General features: G+C 34.3%; 1 protein-coding gene across 1 annotated transcript in view; it reads left to right on the top strand.

Moving 5' to 3' along the window:
* The window catches only part of Tsr1 (Tsr1 ribosome assembly factor), a 42,994-nt gene that overhangs the window by 8,833 nt on the left and 10,039 nt on the right, over positions 1-24,122 (top strand). Inside the window, exons 4-12 of the mRNA XM_090154605.1 lie at positions 2,117-2,195; positions 2,282-2,434; positions 5,040-5,110; positions 5,827-5,980; positions 6,272-6,430; positions 16,644-16,788; positions 19,177-19,382; positions 22,591-22,661; positions 22,723-22,815. Coding sequence (XP_090010731.1) covers positions 2,117-2,195; positions 2,282-2,434; positions 5,040-5,110; positions 5,827-5,980; positions 6,272-6,430; positions 16,644-16,788; positions 19,177-19,382; positions 22,591-22,661; positions 22,723-22,815 — 1,131 coding nt within the window. The remainder of the gene's footprint in view (positions 1-2,116; positions 2,196-2,281; positions 2,435-5,039; positions 5,111-5,826; positions 5,981-6,271; positions 6,431-16,643; positions 16,789-19,176; positions 19,383-22,590; positions 22,662-22,722; positions 22,816-24,122) is intronic.

Below are 24,122 nucleotides of genomic sequence, written 5' to 3'. Positions count from 1 at the left end.
AGACATATCAAGAAGCTATAGAGAGTACAGAAGCTGATAAATGGCAAAGCGCGATGAATACGGAGATCGAGACAATAAATGAAAGAGGGGTTTGGGACGTGGTTCCAAGACCTGAAGGACGGAAGATAATTGACTCCAAATGGGTTTACGCACTCAAGAAGAAGGCATCCGGGGAAATTGTCCGATATAAGGCCAGACTGGTAGCGCAAGGTTTTAAACAGAAGTATAAGATAGATTATGATGATACATATGCCCCAATGATTACATTTTCATTGGTCCGGATGTTACTATTGATATGTGTTGTCTGTATGGGTTGGTGCCATAAGCAGATGGATGTTAAAAATGCTTATCTTTATGGGACATTGTAGGAAGAAATATACATGGAACAGCCAAAAGGGTTTATCAAAAAAGGAAAAGAAAAACATGTCCTACACCTAAAGAAAGCATTATATGGCCTCAAACAGAGGCGTTAAAAATTTCCTTGGAGTGGAATTTGAGTTTACCGAGGGTAGCCTGTTGATACACCAGAGAACCTACATACAAAGGATGAAGACTATGCTGAAAGGAACATTGGGTAACGGTGCAACGCATCATAGAAAGAAGGATGTACCATTGCCCGTCGGTACCATATTAACCGTGAAAGATTGTACAACTGAACAAGACCCAAAGACAAGTGACTATCGGAAAATAATTGGGATGCTGTCTTATTTAGCCCACAGATCACGTCCGGACATTTCATATATTATAGCAAGATTATCAAGGTTTTGTGCCAACCCAGGGGCAAAACATGAAGAGTATTTGACAAGAGTACTCCAGTATGTATATGACACAGAACATTTCGGATTACTATATCACAAACCCAACGTGATTGGGATTGATGTCTACGCTGATGCATCATGGGGCTCAGATTTGGACGAAAGAACGTCAGTTAGTGGATACATTATTAGAATAGGTGATAACCCAATTGTTTGGAGGTCAGTAAAGCAAGACTGCATCGCATTGTCATCGATGGAGTCAGAATATATCGCGTTATCGGAGGCTGCCAAGGAGACAGTATGGATGTCAAGAATTATTATTATTATTATTATTATTGAGTGGGGTGGCAAGCCAAACACTTCGACCTAAGGTCCATTGTGCATCCCCAAACTGGTTGACTTAAATAAGTCCTATTGCCGACATAAAGCTTAAAATCTGCCCGGCCGTGATATTAGAGACGTCATACGTCTCCAACCGATGCATACCCAAATGCTCAAACCTCTGGGCTGCATAGTAATCGCAGCTACAGAGTACATGTGAGGCAGTTTCCTCCTCAGCTAGACAAGATCTGCAAATCGGGTCATCACTGACCCCGATAAGCGTTAAGAATAGTTGCAGAGTTGAAGCTATTTCTTGAGTTGGTTACGGTAGTTCCAACAGTAATCCATTGTGACAACCAGTCAGCGATAACATTCGTAAAGAATAACATTGAAAATGGAAGATCGAAACACATCCAGTTAAGGTTCCATTATGTTAGAGAGAGCTATGCAAAAGGACTTTTTGACTTGCAGTATGTGAACACTAAGAACAACATAGCTGATATATTTACGAAGTTGTTACCCAGTAAACAATTTAATAATCTTTGTAGGAAAATGAAACTAATATAAAATTAATGTAACAATGTTCATTTCAATAATACATTCTGATTATCATAGCAAGGGGGAGCATGTTAGGACAACTAGGGTGCATGAATCAGAATGCTAAAGGTGATAGGCAGTGCCATCTGGTGGCAAATGGAAAACAGCTCTTTTGTAACTCATCAGATTAGTCTCTTGGTACTGAGGGTAGCTGGTAGATATATAGGAATATGCTCCCCAGTGATTTATTAACTAATTATAGTAACATGTATATACTGTAAATAATAGCTTATTTTATTAAATTAATAAACCTTGACAATTTAACAGCACCTTGGGCGTTTTTATTGTTATGTGTTTAACATAATTCCTCTCTTTTTGACGCTCCAAAAATCTGCCACTGGAGATCTTATACTAATTCATCAATTATGGCACTTTACTTTTGCTTAAAATATCGTTGAATGTATACAAATTTCAAATTTTGCTTTTTATATCTTTTACTCTAGCTTTCCACGATATAAACAGAGGTTGACATTTTTTATTCCTCCAGCTGGTGATCTTACGTCTGTAATGGATGCAGCAAAGGTGAAATTGATTTAAATTATTTATATTTTCAATTTTGCGTACGGAAAAATTTACATTAATTACTCAATTTTTTTTTATTAAATCAGGTTGCAGACACTATCATTCTTCTTAATTCAGTTTTGGATATGCAACATGAATTTGAAGATGAAGGTAGCATAAAAAGCACAGATTCAGTAAAAGAATTAACACAGTCCGTACTGTTATCGCATGGAATGCCATCTTTTATTAATGTTCTTCAGGTACTGTTATTTAGTTTGATTGCTTTGTCTATAATGATTTATGTATTAAATACAAGGAAATGTTAGGTAAAGCGTTAGTTTACTTGATTTATAAGTCGCCAACCTTTATATCTTGATTATGACCACTGCTCGAAATGGACTTATTCACGAACCGAAAACGTGTTTACTTTCAAAGCTTCCGATTATAGGGAAATATCACTCCGTAGCTTTGAGCATGGCCGCCATTGTGGGGGGAAATTTTTTATCAATAGGAAAAAGCACGGGTGACGTAGTGGCACGTCATACTGTAAACTCCCTATTCTGAATGGGAGCTGTGCAATAAAAAATAATCTTTATGAACCAAAACGATATATGGGGAAAACTTAAATGGGAGAGGGTACTTAATTGTTTCGTGTACCATTATCTCGTGGGGTGTCATTAAGTCAGCAATTAGAAGTTGGCCTGATATTTCCAAGACGTTTCTAACTAAGAATAAAGCTAACTTTAAGAGAGCCATTTTGTGCCATAAATTTTCATAGTTAGTTTTTTATTTATCTAAAAACTAGTCATAAGTCATAGAAATTAATTTGTGATATAAGGTGAGGAGTGAATAATGAATAACTTTTTTTATTCGTCAAACTAAAGTTTTCAAATATGTTTTTGGATTATCTGATATATTTATTAATTTTTAGCCTCAGTTTAGGCAAGAATGTATTTATTTATACTCAGGGAGAATGAATATGTCGATTATTTTTAGCGTTTCTTCAATTCCACCCGTTGGGGGCCCCGGTAGGCTCCTCCGCTTTAATAAAATCAAATAATATTGCAATCTCATTGGTTCTTAAAAATTACGTTTTTCGACGCGATTAACGCTGCTGCGAGGACGCAAAAAATAAGACTTTTTTCCTCCCCCCCCCCTTAGCGTGACGGGGCTAGGGCCTCAACATGTCCGTCGATAGTCTCGACATATTCATCCTCCCTGAGTAAAAATTCTTGGTTTAGGTCTATATATTATTATCATTGAAAGGGGTGGCAAGCTGCGCACTTCGAACCTAGGTCCATTGTGCAACTGGTCTATATATAAAGTTGAAAACATGTTTTCTTGGTTGATAGAATCTCCATCACATAAAATTTGATATTTGACAAATACCCAATAAAGTGCTATTTGGCCAGCCCTAATTCAGGGACCCAAAAAGTACGTCAAAAGCGCTCCAAAGTTTCATTCAATTTTATCATATGATTTTATGTAGCTCCGCAGAATGCATAGGCTAGGCTGAATCAGCTATCTATTTTCCTTATTTTAACGAGTGCTCAAATGCAATTCTTTTGATAATTTTCTTGTAAATTAAATACAATGCACAGGTTGGCTCGAGGAGCTGACCACTATACGTAATCGGTGTACGAGCCCGTAGCTTTGACTGTACTAAAGTGATGACGTAATCGATTACAGATTGAGCACTACCAAAGGCTTTACTCGCTGTAATCAGTGTACAGAATTTAAGGAAGTGGCTAGCCCCTCAGGATGGGTGGAAAATGCTGCACATCAAAGCATCCAGAATTTTTATTCCATTCATTTCCTCGAACCTAGGTCCATTGTGCAACTGGTCTATATATAAAGTTGAAAACATGTTTTCTTGGTTGATAGAATCTCCATCACATAAAATTTGATATTTGACAAATACCCAATAAAGTGCTATTTGGCCAGCCCTAATTCAGGGACCCAAAAAGTACGTCAAAAGCGCTCCAAAGTTTCATTCAATTTTATCATATGATTTTATGTAGCTCCGCAGAATGCATAGGCTAGGCTGAATCAGCTATCTATTTTCCTTATTTTAACGAGTGCTCAAATGCAATTCTTTTGATAATTTTCTTGTAAATTAAATACAATGCACAGGTTGGCTCGAGGAGCTGACCACTATACGTAATCGGTGTACGAGCCCGTAGCTTTGACTGTACTAAAGTGATGACGTAATCGATTACAGATTGAGCACTACCAAAGGCTTTACTCGCTGTAATCAGTGTACAGAATTTAAGGAAGTGGCTAGCCCCTCAGGATGGGTGGAAAATGCTGCACATCAAAGCATCCAGAATTTTTATTCCATTCATTTCCTCTTTCTCCTCTGCACAAATTAGTTAGATTTTGACATCTTTTCCATAACTGATACTAAATATAGTAAATTTGTTATTGCATTGCCCTCTTCTCTTAAGAAATTTACTCCCCTTCCAAAAAATGTGCCCGACCGGTAGTGTTCCATTTAATAGAAGTATTTGGTTTTTGAAATGCTGAAAATTTAGTATTTGGTTTTAAATAATTTTCTAAAAGAGTATTTAATATTTGATTTTAAATACTGCGTTTAGATTCAAAATAATTTGATAAGTTAAATTAAGATAATTCAATGATTGAAAGATGTAAATTTATGTTTAAAATATATCTCATGAGAAACAATCGGCCTTTTATCCTATGAAAATGAAATCTGAGGCTGAATCTATAAGGTGTGAGTTTTCCACCAAATTGTGGAAGCATTCACTTTCAATGTTTCATGTGATGATCTGATTTTTTTAGTACAAGTTTTTTTTCAAATGTAGATGACGTATTTTACTAAAATTATTTATATGTTTATTTTAGGGGCTGGATAGTGTAGCCTCACAAAAGAAACATGAAATCAAGAAACATTATCAAAAATCTCTCCAATTAAAGTGAGTATTTGCTTGTTATTGATAAGTTTATGTTGACTAGTTAAAATGCAACTATAAGGCATAGCGAGCTGAAGTATTGCAATTTTGTTGTTGTTAAATAACAAAATAGTATATAGAATACCGTATTTCACAGTAATTTAAAATATTAATTTATTATAAATGATTAACTTTTGAAACTGAAATAAATTGATGCATAAGGATGCATTTTATTTTATTCCATTTTTTGTTTGCCTGAGGCTTTTTTGTTATACCTCAAAACTACACCAAAATTTAATGTTTTTTTTAGTATTAAAGTAGTATAGAACTACTCCAATGGACATCCATATATACAGGGTGTCCACTAAAAAATTTACTAAGACGAATATCTGAAAAATTGTTTTCGGTATGAATTTAAAATTTTCAGTTCGCATAGAGCGTGTAGGGGGAATACCTACTGTGAAAATGTCCTGGTTCATTTTTAGTGGACACCCTGTATTTTAGACAGAGAATAAGTAACCAAAGTTTTATTGTTAGTCATATAAGACTAACAGCTAAATAGTAACCTTGCTTGCTCACCAAGTGAACCCCCTCTATCATTAGCTAATAGAACTTGAAAATGGCTTTATTTCCTTAGCTTACAATTAAAATTGGCCTTATTTATGAATGCATCAAATATTAGAAAACTCCATTTATGAATGTAGATAGTCTGTGGTTAACTTTTGGTATTACTTTCACAGGTTCCCTGATGCGAAACTGAACTGTTTGGAAAAACAACAAGATACTTTGTTATTAGTAAATCAGATAATTTCTCAGAAGAAAAGACCCATAACATATCGAGATAGACGAAGCCACATGCTAGTTGAAGACTACACATTCTTTTCCAACAATGAGGTAAACATTATTATTACTGAATTGCTAAATTACATTGAGACTTTAAAGGAACGGTTTTCATTTTCCAAAAGTTCTTGGAATCAAAAAAATTAGATTTTCTACTAATTTTGAAATTAAGGCACATGTCATTTTTATTAAGAGCTTTTTTTTTAATTTATACAACTTAATATTCAATTGAGTAATCTCATCATTTTAATTGAAAGGAGTTGCAACTGACCCTTTTTTATTAGAAAAATTTAACCAAAATTAATTTGATTAATTAAAACAGGTCTTATTTTATTTTATTTCTAGTTATCAGAAACTGGTACATTAAAAGTGTCTGGTTTCATAAGAGGAGAGCCATTGAGTGTAAATAATCTAGTTCACATTCCTGGCTATGGAACGTACCAAATATCTCAGATTGATGCTCCAACTGACCCTAATCCTCTAAGGCTCAAGAAATCTGAGAATGTAAAACATTACTTTTATATTTTTCATTATAGATAGTTACTTTTATATTTGTCATTATAGATAGTTACTTTTATATTTGTCATTATAGATAGTAGCTGTTTGGTTGTTATCTTTAGTTGTTGTTTTTTTTTGTTTTTTTTTTGTTTTAAATCTCTATCAAATCACTTCTAGGGATCGTACGGGTGAGATTTAGTTGGGGCTGGGATACAGGTCTGGGAGATAATAAATAAAAACCCCGAGTCGGGTCTGGGTTAAATAAAAATTACTTTTTTAAAAGGTAAATAAATTATATTTTAAGGAAATTAGGTAATATAAATATTTTTAACTTTAAAACGTTTTATTGAATATGCCGCCGGGATGCGCAGACGAACAGTTGCAATTAGTCACCCCGTGTGAAATAAAGTACTGCAGCCCTATTGGGTTTTTTTGCGCCTTTTCACATAGATAGCATGAGTATATGTTGTAAGGCCTAATTTTATTTTTAATTTAATTTAAAAGTTTGGCAATTTTTTAAGTTTTTTGTTGTGTGTTCACTGACACCACTGTCTTGGTAGTCCACACAATGTTCTTTTGAGCCCGCTAGTGTGTAAAAAGAAGGCCAACATATTATTATTATTATTAGTTGGGGTTGGGTCAAATATCAGTCTCTGAATCAAAGCGCAAGATTTGCTTCGCCGAGATATTGGAAAGCTCGCTCGTTTCCTGCCTGTGCATACCAAGATTCTCAAACTCTTGAGCCGCATAAAAATTACAGACACAAAGGACATGAGAGGAAGTTACCTCTCATGCCCTGCACATAGGACTCTCACTGATGCCAGTCAGATGCAGATGTCTATTTAGCTGGAAGTGACCTAAAAGTAGGCCCATAATCACCCTGATACTACTCTTAGAGAGCGAGAGCCACTCAGTTGATCTTTAATTTTTAAGACCCAGGGATTAACTTCTTAGCCGGCCTCTGACCATCCGTCTCAAGCCAAAGCTTGACCTGTCTCACCGCCATAGTGCCATGCAAACCAGGCCATTGGGTATTGGAATAGCAGGCACCCAATAGAGTTGAAACCTATTATGGGTGCCCAGTTTTGAAAGGAGATCCAAACAGCTAAGAATGAGCTTAGAAGTGATACTAAACTGATTAGGAGACCTAAGGGCAGCCTGGCTGTCCGAGAAAATGTGAACAGTCTTGCCCCGATACTTCTTCCTAAGACATTAGCAAATTGTAGAAATCTCTGCAAAAACGCCGAAGCTCTCTAAAAAGCCAAACTTCTTAGTCTGACAGTAAACTCCCACCTCTGAGTGAGTCTTGGAACCATCCGTGAACCAAACAATTTCGCCCTTGGCTCCCAAAACTATGTTTCCAGTCCAATCTAAGCGACATGGAAAGTAAACACTAAACAGCTTCAAAGTGTAATTTTGCAGCTATGTTTCCAGAACTACCCTCGGCCACGAAATGACTGCTGCGTACGTCAGCATTGGCCTGATTATCATGGTATCGATCTAATAAACAACCTTTGGGCTAAGACCCCAAGACTTGCTTATGGTACCCCTTACTATCCAGAATAACATTTTAGCCTTCCTGATACTTTGATCAAGATAAGGCTTTCATGTTAGCTTACTTTCGAGAGGGACACTGAGGTATTTTACCTCAGTTGACTTGACCAAAATGGTCAAAAAGATTAAAATATCATTGAACAAGTGCTGTACCTTCCTTCGAGTGAAGGGAACTATGCTCATCTTATCAGGATTGACTGTGAGGCCAACCTCCCTACACCAGCATTCCACAGAAATGAAAGCTTTCCTCATGCAGCGGATGTTCAAGTGTCACAAATGTAAATCCAACTTAAACTCGGCCTAGTAGCTTCTGCCACTAGGACACGCCTGTACACTCCTTCGCCTACTTACCCTTGTTATTTGCTTTAGTTATCGCCACTCCATCGAGATGGTGCCAGAGAGGAGAGAAACCCCAAAGGTCAGGGGGGCTAGTTTATTTAAGCTCAAGTCAGAGCTGGGGAGAGGGCTTCTTGATTTTCCACTTTTAGCTGGTGGTTAGACTAAAGTAGCTGGCCGGACTCTTCCTGGCAGCACTGTTACCTTACTTTAGTTTTGGCAGTGGTGGGTCATTTTTTTTAGACAGGCCTGATATTCTTTAGCAAACCACAACATGGGGGCTCTCTCCTCTCTGGTAATGTTAATTTATATTTCTACGGCTTATAATTATTTTACATCCGTTGATAAATCAAGATAAGCTTCTTAATAACATTGTCGGGGTAACCAAAGCTGCGACAGTCATCCCTAATTATCCTCACCAAGAGTTCGTCCACAACCAGGCACCACAGCAGGGGTGAAAGAAAATCCCGTTGGGGACAACCCGGACTAGTGGTGATCCTCAGTGATTCACCAAGCAAGGAGGCTGCTGCGACCTGATCAGTCAACATAGAATCAATTCATAGACACAATGTATCATTGATCCCGAACACTTACAAGGAGACTACCCAAGGTGCAACTCACCGATTTTGTTCAAACTCGGGGGTTAAGTAGGCCTTAATGAATCATGAAAATTCCCAAAGGGAAAAGTTTCGACGGGCATTAGTTTTGCCATGGCAACCAAAAATGTTTTCGACAACACAATTTGGAAATTTCCTTACCAAAAATAACATGGGATTTTGAGAAATTCTAAAAAATCTTGAAAAAATTAAACATTTTGAAAATGCCAAAAAATTGATCAAAATTGACGAAAAAAATTAAAATTGGTCAAGTTTTGATCAATTTTGATCAAAATGGGTAAAAGTGGAAAGATGTCATGTAAAACTAATGGAAATCACTTGTATGGATGAAAAACTCAAATTTGATGGCAAATCAATTGGTCTATTTATCAAATTACTAGAACAAGATAAATTTGACCAAATTTGATTCTAATGTGAAATATTGCTTAATTTTGATCAAATTTAATAAAATATGAAATATTTATCAAAATAATTAATAAATTTAATGAAATAGATAAATTTTAACAATGTCTGATCAAACAAGATAAATTTGACCAATATCATAAATATTAATTAATTTTCATAAAATTTAATAAAATTTTAAAAAATTTGGAAATAATTAACAAAATTAAGGTATAGGTTTGATGAAATCGATATATTTGAATATTTTTTTAACAATATTGGTCAATTTGATCAACATAGGTAAAAAAAACAAAGATGTCATGGAAATTAGTGAAAATCGCTTTTACGGATAAAAACTCAAATTTTATAGCAATCATTTGGTGTAATTATAAAAGTAATAAATAAACATAAATTTGATCAACATTTGAAATATTGCTTAATTTTGATCAAATTCAATTAAAATTAATAAAATAAAACATATTTTAAAAAATAAGGCATACATTTGATGAAATTGATATATTTCACCAATTTCCGATGAAACAAGATCAAGTTGACCTAAGTTATAAATATTAATTTAGATCAAATTTTATAAAAATTAGAAATTTACGAAATAATTAACAAAATAAGGCATAGGTTTGATGAAATCGATATATTTGAACAAATATTGGTAAAAATGGATTTCAAAAAAGGAATTTGTTTTTAATGGGTAAAGATTTTTATAATGGCTTAGATGATGTGGTACAGTTGTTACTATATGCAATTGTTAGTATAGTATAAGTTAGTAATAAATAAAAACTTAATTACATTTGCATATATATATATATATATATAGGTTTAAAATATTTTTATTTGTACAAAATTTACATCAGCGTCTCATAAAATCTCATAAAATCTAAACATTTGGTAAAATATAGCAAGCGATGTCGAAAAAATTTTAATTTAATTTGGTGGCAAAATTGCACTACAGCGGCCTCATGTAATTTCGTGTTATTTTTTGGTGGAGAATGTAGCACTTGATGCGTGGATTACGAAACTAATTTTTTTTGGGGCCGCAAATGATAATTAAATTAATTAACTTAATGTTAAAAATGTACTAATTGTAGGAAATTACCGTGTTTTTGTATTTTTGGGTGGCGGAGAATGTAGCACTTGACGCGTAGATTACGAAACAATTTTTTTGGGCCGCAAATGATAATTAAATTAATTAACTTAATGTTAAAAATGTACTAATTGTAGGGAATTACCGTGTTTTTGTATTTTTGGGTGGCGGAGAATGTAGCACTTGACGCGTAGATTACGAAACTAATTTTTTTTGGGCCGCAAATGATAATTAAATTAATTAACTTAATGTTAAAAATGTACTAATTTTAGGGAATTACCGTGGTTTTGTATTTATGGGTGGCGGAGAATGTAGCACTTGACGCGTAGATTACGAAACAATTTTTTTGGGCCGCAAATGATAATTAAAGTAATTAACTTAATGTTAAAAATGTACTAATTGTAGGAAATTACCGTGTTTTGGTATTTTTGAGTGGCGGAGAATGTAGCACTTGACGCGTTGATTACCAAACTTTTGTTTTTGGGTCGAAAATGATAATTAAATTAATTAACTTAATGTTAAAAAGTTAGTAGAGTGGAAACCTAAACAAACAGTAACAAGCCGTGGTGTAGGCGACAACCCGACGAAGATAAATACTTCCAAAACACGTAAAAGACATTACTAAACTCCCCGTATTGGGGCCTGACGGCGCCGCGCACTCGCTTCGCTCAAGCGCTGGGGGCGCGCAGCGCCTCCCCAACCCCATACTAAAAAAAGCGATGGGCCATCTATAACGCGACCTAGAGGACAGTACCAAGCCTTACGCATCAAATATATACTTTTAATCTCAACCAGAAACAAAGTGGCCCAATAATAGTAAACACCGAGAAAATGAACAAAAACTGTAAAAGATTTGATAAAGTACGGGAATATCACTTTGTGGCCCAAAAATACAAAACACCGAGAAAATGAACAAAAACTGTAACTGATTTTATACAAAAAGGGAATATCACGTGGAATTCATTAGGACACCGAAACTGTGTTAACGGCGAACACACGACGGAAATAAGTACAACAAAACACGTGCAAATGCCCAAAAATTAGAAATTTAAAATTACATTAAAAAATTAAATAATCATTTGAGGCCAAAATAAAAATTACCCTCGACATCTACGTGACAAGGTCTATCACGCGCAACCAAAATTAATATAAAATTCAATGAAAATGAGAAATTTTTTAAATTAAAAAAATTAAATTAAACAATTAAATACTCATTTGCGGCCAAAATTAAAAATACCCTCGGCATCTACGTGACAAGGTCTATCAGGCGCAACCAAAATTAATATTAAATTCAATGAAAATGAGAAATTTTTAAAATTAAAAAATTAAGCTAAACAATTAAATAATCATTTGCGGCCAAAATAAAAAATACCCTCGACATCTACGTGACAAGGTCTATCAGGCGCAACCAAAATTAATATCAAATTCGATGAGGCCGCTGTACTACACTTCACCCAATTTGGTAAAGTAGACACCACGATATATTTCTAATTTTGAATAATTTGGTGAAATTCATCTTGTTGTGTCAATTTCAAAAATATACCAGTACTATCAATTTTGATTTATTCTTTAAACCCAAAAAGTAATTTTTATTATTTTTATTTTTACCCATTTTGATCAAATTGACCAATATTGTTCAGACGTTGTTCAAGTATATCGATTTCATCAAACCTATGCCTTATTTTGTTAATTATTTCGTAAATTTTTAATTATAAAATTTGTTCTTAATTAATATTTATAACTTAGGTCAATTTGATCTTGTTTCACCGGAAATTGTTGAAATATATCAATTTCATCAAATGTATGCCTTATTTTTTAAAATGTTTTATTTTATTAATTTTAATTGAATTTGATCAAAATTAAGCAATATTTCAAATGTTGATCAAATTTGGTCAAATTTATGTTGATCTATTACTTTTATAATTACACCAAATGATTGCTATAAAATTTGAGTTTTTATCCGTAAAAGCGATTTTCATTAGATTTCCATGACATTGTAACCGATGTTCAGTCAAGGGAAAACCGAATCGGCTTCGATCGAAATAAAATTACCTTATATCAATAAATAAAATCTTTACCTATGTTGATCAAATTGACCAATATTGTTAAAAAAATATTCAAATATATCGATTTCATCAAACCTATACCTTAATTTTGTTAATTATTTCAAATTTTTTAAAATTTTTATTAAATTTTATGAAAATTAATTAATATATATGATGTTGGTCAAATTTGGTCAAATTTATCTTGTTTGATCAGACATTGTTAAAATTTATCTATTTCATTAAATTTATTAATTATTTTGATAAATATTTCATATTTTATTAATTTTTATTAAATTTGATCAAAATTAAGCAATATTTAACATTAGAATCAAATTTTGTCAAATTTATCTTGTTCTAGTAATTTGATAAATAGACCAATTGATTTGCCATCAAATTTGAGTTTTTCATCCATACAAGTGATTTCCATTAGTTTTACATGACATCTTTCCACTTTTACCCATTTTGATCAAAATTGATCAAAACTTGACCAATTTTAATTTTTTTCGTCAATTTTGATCAATTTTTTGGCATTTTCAAAATGTTTAATTTTTTCAAGATTTTTTAGAATTTCTCAAAATCCCATGTTATTTTTGGTAAGGAAATTTCCAAATTGTGTTGTCGAAAACATTTTTGGTTGCCATGGCAAAACTAATGCCCGTCGAAACTTTTCACTTTGGGAATTTTCATGATTCATTAAGGCCTACTTAACCCCCGAGTTTGAACAAAATCGGTGAGTTGCACCTCGGGTAGTCTCCTTGTTAGCATAATTAAGAATGACAGCCTTAAAGAATTTATAAAAAGCCCCCTCGATGTCCAGAAAAACAGCTAACTCAATTGCACATTCAAGGCAATTAATTATGCCATGAAGGGTAGTCTCAGTAGATTTTCCCTTTAAATAGGCATACTGATTTTAATTGGTGTTTAGTACATTTTAGTTGACATTAAGTTGGTTTTAAGTAGGCTCAAGTGGTCAGTTAACACTAAGAACCTCCACTCTAATGTCTATCAACTGATTTCTCCAGGATTTTTAGGAGAAATGGAGTTAGAACTGATTGGTCTAAGTGCCTTGACGTTTTTTTGAAAGAATATGAACTGATAGGAAACCCCCTATTTTGGAAAACCACATTCGAAATTCGTAGACTTGATTAAAATAACGTATTCTGAAGGACAATGGCGCACCCAGGGCCTTCCAGGAAGAAAAATAAAATGAGCATGACCAATAGAGATGAAATCATATGATGGATCATTTACAGTAACCAGAATGATAGAAGCAGTAATTGAGCATCTAGTTCATGGAAAAACCCGTCTCCAAATGGACGTAGAAATCTTATTAGCGGATTCCAAACAGACAAAGCCGGACATCATTGGGAAGGTGGCAATATGAGGGTCATGGTCGTCAACTGTAAAGGAGAAACAATACTTGTGTTCAATCGGTCTATATCGTATGCAAGGCAAGCCATATCCAGGAGAAATATCGGCAATGGAGGCGAATGCTGCAGAGTTATCAGACTTGGATTTATCACTTTGGTACCAAAGGCTTTGTCATCACAGCGGACGTACAATCGTACAGATGTCAAAGAGTAAATGTGTTCGAGACTTACCAGAGTTAAAGTATCACAATTTGCAGTGTGACATTTGCAAAGAAACGAAAATGACAAAGTTAACTAGAAAACCAAATCCAATTATAAGAACAAAACCAATGTTACACATTTTAGTTGACGTTAAGTTGGTTTTAAGTAGGCGCAAGTGATCAGAATATTTCAATAAACTAGTTAAAGGGGTAATAAGTTGTTATTAAGTTGATGGGAAAATACTTTTTTCGTTAAGTTGGTTATTAGTTGGTTTTTAGTGGTCAGAAAATTACATATTATTTGTAAGTCGGTTTTAAGTAGGTTTTAAGTTGGTATTTAGTTGGTTTTAAGTTGGTATTTGAATCAAAAGTATTTCCTAGACCACTTATTTTTTGGTAAGGGAAGCTACCTCAACACGTGGGTATAGAATTCGGGATCCGAACACAGATAAAATAGTTGAAAGTGATAATGTCACATTCAACGAAACTTGTAACTTTGAAAGATACCTGGACAAACCAAGACTATAGAGACCAACCATCGGGAAAACAATGTACGATTCTCAGATGATGATGAAGAATCACAAGGGGTCATGGACCAGATCTAGGAAACGAGTCACGGCGCAAACACAAGCAAAATAACCTGCAATATCAATGCAAGCATCGCCTATTTAATTCCCAGTCAAGAAGAAAGTAGTGAAGATTAAATTATTGATCACTTCACAACTGAGAGAACAGCCAAGCCATAAGAAAAGGAATGGCGACGCATGGCTAACCAGAGAACAACCGGAGACTATGTAGGACGATATGACATCTACTATAGATCCAGATTGAATCGATTACTTAACGAATAACTCATATTCAGGGATATGGATTTACAACCACAACTACGATTAGATGATACCATCATGGATAAGAATTAAGATCGGGATGTGTTGAAAGATATGGAGTCGTGTTTTACCAATATTTATGATCCTTCAACATACGAAGAAGCCATAAGGCTAAAGATGCCTCCGAATGGAAAAGAGCTATGGATGACGAAGTGAAAACACTACAAGAAAGAGAAGTATTTAAGACAGTTCAAAGACCAGATAAAGTAAAAATTACTCGGAAATAGAGCAAGATTGGTCGCACGAGGGTACACCCCACAGTACGAGACAGACTATGAAGAGATTTATTCACCCGTGGTCGATTCCTTATTGGTCCGCTTATTTCTGTTTTTATTTGTGGTTCTCCGGAGGTGGTTAAGCAACGACATTGATATTAAGAGTGACTATTTATATGGAGACTTAGACCAGGAGCTCTACATGGAAAGACCAAAAGGTTATGGCACCACTGACAACACGGTATGGAAAATACAAAAAGCCTCTACGGACTTTCTCAATCTGGGCGTTGTTGGTCTAAAAAACTTGATGAAGAACGGAAAAGTATTGGCTTTCAAGATTTGAAATCATGTCAATGTTCGTATCGCTACAGATGGGATTGCATCATCTTGATATATGTGGATGACATACTGATTTTGACCAGAAATCAGCAACCAAAAATAAGTTTTATTTCAGTTTGTATTTAATTTGTATACACATTATTAGTTGATATTAACTTGGTATTAAGTAGGCTCAAGTTGTCAGCATATTTCAAGTTACTAGTTGAAGGGGTAATAAGTTGGTTTAAAGGTGGTTTTAAGTTGGCTGGAAAATACTTAGTTTTTAAGTTGGTAATTAGTTGGTTTTTAGTAGTCAACTTAAAGAAAAAGCATTTTCCCACCAACTTAACTAGTTTACTGAAATATGCTGACCACTTAAAACCAACTTAATATCAACTTAAATGTGAATACCAACTAAAAACCAACTTATTTTTTGGTAAAGGTTTCTTAAGGGGTGGCAGTCGAAACCACGAAGGAGCTAATCTATATTAAGAGTATTCTCAACGAATGTAGTGCGTTGATTCCGTCCTCATTAACTGGAGAGATACAAATGAAAATAGACAATCAAGCTGCTATTCAATGCATGAAGTTGACAATATTAACGAGAAAAAGTAAACGAAGGACTTTTTAAGATTGTATATGTAAACTCGACATTCAATCGTGCAGATATTTTCACTAAAGCCTTACCCAAAGAAAGGTTAAAAGAGTTAACTAATTATGTTAATGAACTGGATAATGTATAAAGTAAATTACTGAAATATGAGAAGCGAGGGGATATATTGCTTCACATATTACAGCCCTGTTATATTTTGTTTATTTCCGGCCCTTCGAAGATCAAGGGTCGTCTGCTATGTTTTTTATACTTACGTTTGTTTCTTAGTGTGAATAAATAAAACGCACACGCTTATAGATTTTGGTAGCATTCCGTATGTCATATAAAGTGTAGAATAAATGGAAGTATTAGTAAAGAAAGAAGGTATACACATGTATATGAAAATTAACAAAGATTAAGAATAACAGCCTTAATCAAAAGTTTTTTGCTTATCATTACAAACTCTTACCTAAAGATATTTTGGGACTCATCATCCCCCCCCCCCAGAAAAAAATTTGGGGTGCGCCATTGCTTGAGTACTTGGGCTCTTATTATTCAAAATGATAGTGGGATAATTTTTCACTTTTATGTATTAATTTTTTTAGGTCGATATGGTGGATGTTGATGAGATAAAAGTTCTGGAAAAATGTGACCCTCATGAACAACAAAGTTTAGAATCTGAGAATATTCCAGACCCAATGGAAGGCGAACAGACATGGCCAACACAAGAGGAGCTTGAACAAGCTGAAGGTATTTTTTTGGCAGTTATTAGGTATTTCTGTTAGCAATTCTCCATAATATTACTGGGAATGATCATCTTCTACACTTTCAATTCCATTGTTGTGGATCTTTGTTGACAGAAGTTCAATGGCCTCCCTTACCAAAAAATAGGTGGTCTAGGAAATACTTTAAGTTGGTATTTGTTCCAAATACCAACTTAAAACCAACTAAATACCAACTTAAAACCTACTCAAAACCAAATTACAAATAATATGTAATTTTCTGACCACTAAAAACAAATACCAACTTAAAACCAACTAAATACCAACTTAAAACCAACTAAATACCAACTTAAAACCTACTCAAAACCAAATTACAAATAATATGTAATTTTCTGACCACTAAAAACCAACTAATTACCAACTTAAAGAAAAAGTATTTTCCCATCAACTTAATAACAATTTAATAACAACTTATTAACTAGTTTATTGAAATATTCTGACCACTTGATCCTACTTAAAACCAACTTAACGTCAACTAAAATGTTTATACTAACTAAATACCAACTAAAATCCAACTTATTTTTTGGTAAGGGCTGTGTTCTTCAGTTGGTCTTTCTTAACCATTAAATAATAATCATGTGACTAAATTTGTGAAAAACATCTAAAATCTTAAAGCTCTTCGTTGATTAAATTAATAAGAGCTGAATTCATTTCCAAGAATACGTCATCTATTTTTTTTAATAGCAAATAGTGTAATTAAATAATTTTATGAGGACTGGACTGATCTGAAACTGTTTTCCATTTTCTCCATTTAATGCCTATGCTCCATCTCCTTTAAACAAAGACCCAAGCCTAGACTCCCCTCCCCGTTAAGAGTGCGAGGTAATAGCAGATAAAATAAGAATGACGTGGCAATTTATAGTGCAAACAAAGCTTAACATTTTTATGCCCCTTACCACAAAATAGGTTGGATTTTAGTTGGTATACACATATTAGTTGATATTAAGTTGGTTTTAAATAGGCTCAAGTTGTCAGCATATTTCAATAAACAAGTTAAAGGGGTAATAAGTTGTTTAAGTTGGCGGGAAAATACTTTTCTTTAAGTTGGTAATTATTTGGTTTTTAGTAGGTTTTTAGTTAATATTTAGTTGGCATTTGTCTCAAATACAAACTTAAAACCAACTTTAAGTAGTTCCTACACAACTTATTTTTGGTAAGGGTATGTTGCAACGGCAGAGCCAGCATGCTATAGGCATTGTTAGGTTGTTGCCTCCTTGAGTTACAGAAGGGGGCCTACTTAATTTAAATCAAAGGGTCACCAAAAGTTCTGAAAAGGCCTCCAAATTCAAAATTAATGACCTATAAGCAAACCAAACTCCAAAAATATTAGATTTTGAACAAGACTTTCGATTAACGGATACCATTTCTTAGTGTCTACTTATGGCAGAGTTCTTGGCACCACTTTAGTTGACTTGTTTCATTTATTGTTGAAACCAAGTACTTGTCAATGCAATGTTCCATTTTATCGCAGACAAACTATTGTCTTTGAATGATCCAAAAACGTTTTGGCACTGCCACTATCTGTGTTTTTAAATTTAAGCTTGATAGCATTATCATCTGAGTACAAACAATTTTGATAGGCTTTTAAATAAATTAGAAGGATATTTATCAGATTCAAATAATATTTATACATACTAGCAGTAAAGTTATCTCCTCTTAAGCAACAAAGGATTTTTTTGGGTTAATTGAATAGCCCTTAGTGACATTAGCACATGAAATAACATTTCCAATCATAAGTCATTTTAAAGGGAAGATAACCTCAGGTATTTGGTGTGGAACACCAACGTTTGCAGCTCTGGCCGCTCTTGCCTTTGGCTTTAAAAAGGGTTGGCGCCACTGTACAGGGAAATTTGAAAAATTGAAGGGGTCTTCCATAAAGATTGTTTTGCAGTTTATATTCCCTTTAAACACTGTCTACAAGTAGTTTTAGAGTCTGAAAAGGAAATTTTTTAGCATTTTGAGGTGGGATTATTTCAAAACCAGGAAAGTGGATATCCAGAATTTATAAACATTTACTAGAAAACATTCCTGTAAATCTATTTTGTAAGTATTGTAAGTTCCCTCACACAGCCATTGAAGAATTTAAAGGGAATATAACCTGCAAAGTAATCTTTAAGGAAGACCCCTTCAATTTTTCAAATTTCCCTGTACAGTGGCGCCAAACATTTCTAAAGCCAAAGGCCAGAGCTGAAAACAATGGTGTTCCACACCAAATACCTGAGGTTATATTCCCTTTAAGAGGTTTGAAATTTGGAAAGCGCAGAACAACTTTTTCTCAGTTGTAAGAGTGCACAGGATTTCCTCTTGGTGCCCATTTGTATTTTTCTACTTTATAACAAGTTTCATTTTGTTTTAGCTGATCAGCTAAAACGAACTCTTAAAAAGGTGCCAAAAGGCACTTCAGAATATCAGGCCGCCTGGATTGTTGATGATGATGAAAATGAATCTTTGAAAAGTGATTCAGAATCAGATGAAGAACCTGATGCCAATATGCTTAAAATGGATGCCTGTAGCATTGTCAGCGAAGCTAGTGAAAATAATAGTGCTGATGAGTCTGAAATGGTATGTAGTTTCAATTCCCCTTGTGACAATTTGTGTTACTATCAGAGAAACTACCCGAAAAACTCGGTAGAGTTACGGGGGAAGCCCACGCGGCAGGCATAGGCGCTGCGGCAGCGTTAGTTTGATTCGCGAGGAGGGCAGTAAGCTGAGCCACCTGTGCCTGAAGGGCAACAATGGCGGCGTTAGGGTCGGCAGGAGCGAGATTTGAATTAGGCATGTTGGCTAACAAAGGGGAGGGAGTCCGGCGAACTAAAGATGGCGACTGTCTATCACTAAACTGAGTGACCGAATAAATTTCGAAACACTCTTCCCTTACCAAAAAATAAGTTGTCTTGTAACTTTTTAAGTTGGTTTTAAGTTGGTATTTGGAACAAATGCCAACTAAATACCAACTAAAAACCTACTTAAAAACCACTTTACACCAACTTAAAACCAACTAAAAGCTTTCTTAATAAAGACCACTTAAAACCAACTTAAAACTTACTTAAAAAGACCTCTTAATAAAGACCACTTAAAGCCAACTTATAACCTACTTAAAAATTATAAGTAATTATCTGACCACTAAAAACCAACTTAAAACCAACTTCAAAAAATGAGTATTTTCCAGCCAACTTAAAAACAACTTATTACCTCTTTAAATAGTTTATTAAAATATACTGGCAACTTGAACCTACTTAAAACCAACTTAAATGTGAGAACCTACTAAATACCCACTAAAAACCAACTTAAATGCGAAAACCAACTAAATACCAACTAAAAACCAACTTATTTTTTGGTAAGGGTTGGCAACTATAAAAAATACCTAGGTGGGGGGAACAACCACGTGTGTGAATAAGCCTAAAATAACTCATGAACTATGGCAACCAAAAAGATACAAAAACCCAAAAACACGGAGACCATGCCCAAAACAAAGAAACTAAATCGAAAATAATTAAGGGGAACCGAGGTGACCAATCAACCAAACAAAAAATTCTAAAACCCTCCTAACCATTAAAATTCAAATTACAGTAAAAAACAAAAATAAACGCAAACAAAAAATTCTAAAAATTACGGTAAACAAAGCTAAACAGTTAAATAAATCGCGTGTCAAGAAAATTAACGGCATTAAAGTTAATTGGGGTTAAAACAAGTAAAAACCGAATTCATAACCGGAATCGGGCCCCCAAAATGTGACAATTTTTATGATAAGGGAAAATTAATTTAATTCTTGGTTCGATGTCTAGGGGATTAATTTATATTTAGGTTTAAATTGTCACATTACTAATAAATTAAATTAAAGCACTTTGATTATATATATATAAATGAATTTAATGGCAATGAAAAGCATACTGGTCAAACAATTTAAGACTTAACTCTCTCTTAAAGTTAACTAAAAAGGGGGGTGTTTTGGCTCTCTGGTAAACGTTTATAAGTTAATGCATTTCTCACGAAATTGGTGAATGGCGATGCCGTTGAGGATGTCGGTGATGTCCGATGTACTGGAGGGTCCGCAAGGCACGACGCGAAACATTTTACCGTAGTCCTGGTCTTCTTGAAGACTCCGTAGCGAGCGAACGCGAATGGGAAAGCAAAAAACTTGTTGTTGGCTGGATTAGCCCAAAGGAACCGGCCCCACTGTCCAAAGACGTCTCTCGTTTTAAAAAGGTCTGTCCTGAGAAACACGTGTCACCCCTTTTTATCAACTGACCCAGGTCAAAGGGTCTACGGGGTTTCATCGGTTCTCGCACTATGGAATGGAAAGTTCATTTTCAAACATTGGGCAATACCAAAGAGCCAGGGAGTTCCGCGGTTGTACCAGAGAGCGTACTAGGGTAAAACCCAGCGGAAGAGAGAGCCAACACAACAGGGGACATTTATAAAGTTAACCCTTACCAAAAAAGTTTATATTTAGTTTGTATACACATTATTAGTTGATATTAACTTGGTATTAAGTAGGCTCAAGTTGTCAGCATATTTCAAGTTACTAGTTGAAGAGTTAATAAGTTGTAATTCAGTTGGTAGGAAAATACTTCTTTTTCTAAGTTCGTAATTAGTTGGTTTTTAGTAGTCAGGAAGTTTCATATTATTTTTAAGTTGGTTTTAATTAGTCAGGAAGTTACATATAATTTTTAAGTTGTTAAATGTAAATGTTGATTCTGGTTTAGTTGGAAATAAGTTGATTAATAAAGACGATTTAAGTTATTTTTAGTAGGCATTTGCCCCAAATACAAACTGAAAACCAAGTTGAAATACAAGCTGTTGTAAGTGGTTTTTAGCCAACTTATATTTTGGTAAGGGTAAGACTAGAGAGAGTTATATTTGTGGGGTCTATTCAAAACGTTACGCCCTTTTAATTTGTGTTAGTAAGATTTTTCATGCTTTACTTTTGTCACCCAGCAGCTTCTTTTACTAATAAATGCAATTTGAATATATCTGAAATTTCCTAGAGCAATTCCCCCCCCCCCCCAATGTTAGCTTCTTTTAACTAGCTTCCCATAAATAAAGTTTGTTACAGCTTTGCCGCAAATCTCAACAACTTTCCTTCATTTACTACTTTTATTATCTAGTAAGAAAAAAGTTATGTTATGCAAACTGTGATTGAAAGGAATTATGAAATGGGCAATATCGTCTACGGACTATTTAAGTTGGTTTTAAGTTTGTATTTGAGACAAATGCCAACTAAAAACCTACTTAAAAACAACTTAACACCAACTTCAAAAATTACTTAAAATGTTACTTAATAAAGACCACTTAAAGCCAACTTAAAACTCACTTAAAATATTACCTAATAAAGACCACTTAAAGCCAACTTAAAACTTACTTAAAATGTTACTTAATAAAGACCACTTAAAGCCAACTTAAAACTTACTTAAAATGTTACTTAATAAGTTACTTAATAAAGACCACTTAAAGCCAACTTAAAAAATAATATGTAATTTTCTGACCACTAAAAACCAACTAAATACCAACTTAAAGAAAAAGGCATTTTCCCACCAACTTAAAACCAACTTATTACCAACGTAACTAGTTTACTGAAATATGCTGACCACTTGAGCCTACTTAAACCAACTTAATATCAACTAAAATGTGTGTGCCAACTAAATACCAACTAAAATCCAAATTATTTTTGGTAAGGGGGGCAAAATGGGATTTTAGAGCCTCATATTTTCGATACTGCAAATTTTTCCCAATGTTGCTCATTCAATAATTCAGTTCTTTCTTCTCATAGCAAGACGAATCTGACGGTGAAGGTGATTCGGGAAAATATGATCAAATTGATGTTGATGAAGATAAACAAATGTGATCTATTAAATTTGTTCTGTTACAAAATGCTTTGTATAATATATTTTCTTTATTTCAGGTATGAAAAATATAAAGAAGAAAGAATGAATGAGCTCTTTCCTGATGAGGTTGATACTCCTATAGATAAACCAGCTAAAGCAAGATTCGCTAAGTATGCCTTCTTTATAAGACTTTCTTAAAATAACAAATATAAAGGAAAGATTGTCATGGTATCTGACCAGTTGTAAAGCGAGAAAAGTTAGACCTTCCCTGTTATGGTTAACTACCTTTAAAACAGTTTTTAAGCGATTCTCCATTAAACTCATTAGGAAACTAATTTAGAAATAGTAACTTTATAGGAGAGAGTTAATCATTATATTTTTTAGTTTCTTCTATGGCCCAATCGCTGTCTGTTACTTTATCTTTCCCCTCGAAGACTCAATCGTGCTATGTGCAAATGATAGGACAAAACAGTCAACAGCATATCTGTCAATCTAATCAATTGTTTGAATTAGCATTTTTAAAATTTATCATTACTAATAGTCTATTAGTTCTTTGTTTTATCAGTAAACAGGCTATGAAATGAATTAGACAAAGTTTAAAGCTTTGCCTAAATTATGTTGTTATAACTAATAAAAAATCATTCTAATCATCAAAGTCCAATAATTATATCCAGAAGATTGCTATAAACCCCATTAGAGGAAGTATCTAACTATTCCGCCTATGTTAAAGGCAGGGTTGGCTGATTTAAATCACACAATGTATTGCAATGGAAGAAAAATATTGGCTAAAACAGGTTCTCATAAAATTAAAATAGAAAATCTGATCAAACTAATGTATTAAATAGTAATTAAATTTAATTAAGATTTCATTTATTTCAAGATAAGCTATTATTATTATTATTGAGTGGGGTGGCAAGCCAAACACTTCGACCTAAGGTCCATTGTGCATCCCCAAACTGGGTGACTTAAATAAGTCCTATTGCCGACATAAAGCTTAAAATCTGCCCGGCCGTGATATTAGAGACGTCATACGTCTCCAACCGAGGCATACCCAAATGCTCAAACCTCTGGGCTGCATAGTAATCGCAGCTACAGAGTACATGTGAGGCAGTTTCCTCCTCAGCTAGACAAGCTCTGCAAATCGGGTCATCACTGACCCCAATAAGCGTTAAATGTCTGTTTAGATGGCAGTGGCCTGAAAGTAGGCCAGTCACAATCCTAATACTGGACCTAGGGAGCGAGAGTAATTCTCTGGCTCTCTCCCTAGAAGGGCCAAGAGTGAACTCTTTGGCCTGCCTTTGACCCTCAATTTCAGACCATTGTCTGAGTTGACGATCTGACATAAACTTGGAGATCAAGCCGCGTACAAGTCCTCGGGAGATGGGGAGAGCAGGTTCTGGACCAATGAACCCAGCCCTCGCACCTTCCTTCTCCAAGGCGTCGGCCCTTTCGTTCCCAAGATGCCCCTTATGCCCAG

The sequence above is a fragment of the Leiobunum rupestre genome, chromosome 1, assembly GCF_980474605.1.
Source record: "Leiobunum rupestre chromosome 1, qqLeiRupe1.1.hap1, whole genome shotgun sequence".
NCBI lineage: Eukaryota > Metazoa > Arthropoda > Arachnida > Opiliones > Sclerosomatidae > Leiobunum > Leiobunum rupestre.
The sequence above is the reverse complement of the archived record's forward strand: the minus strand, read 5'-3'. Positions and strand labels throughout refer to the sequence as shown.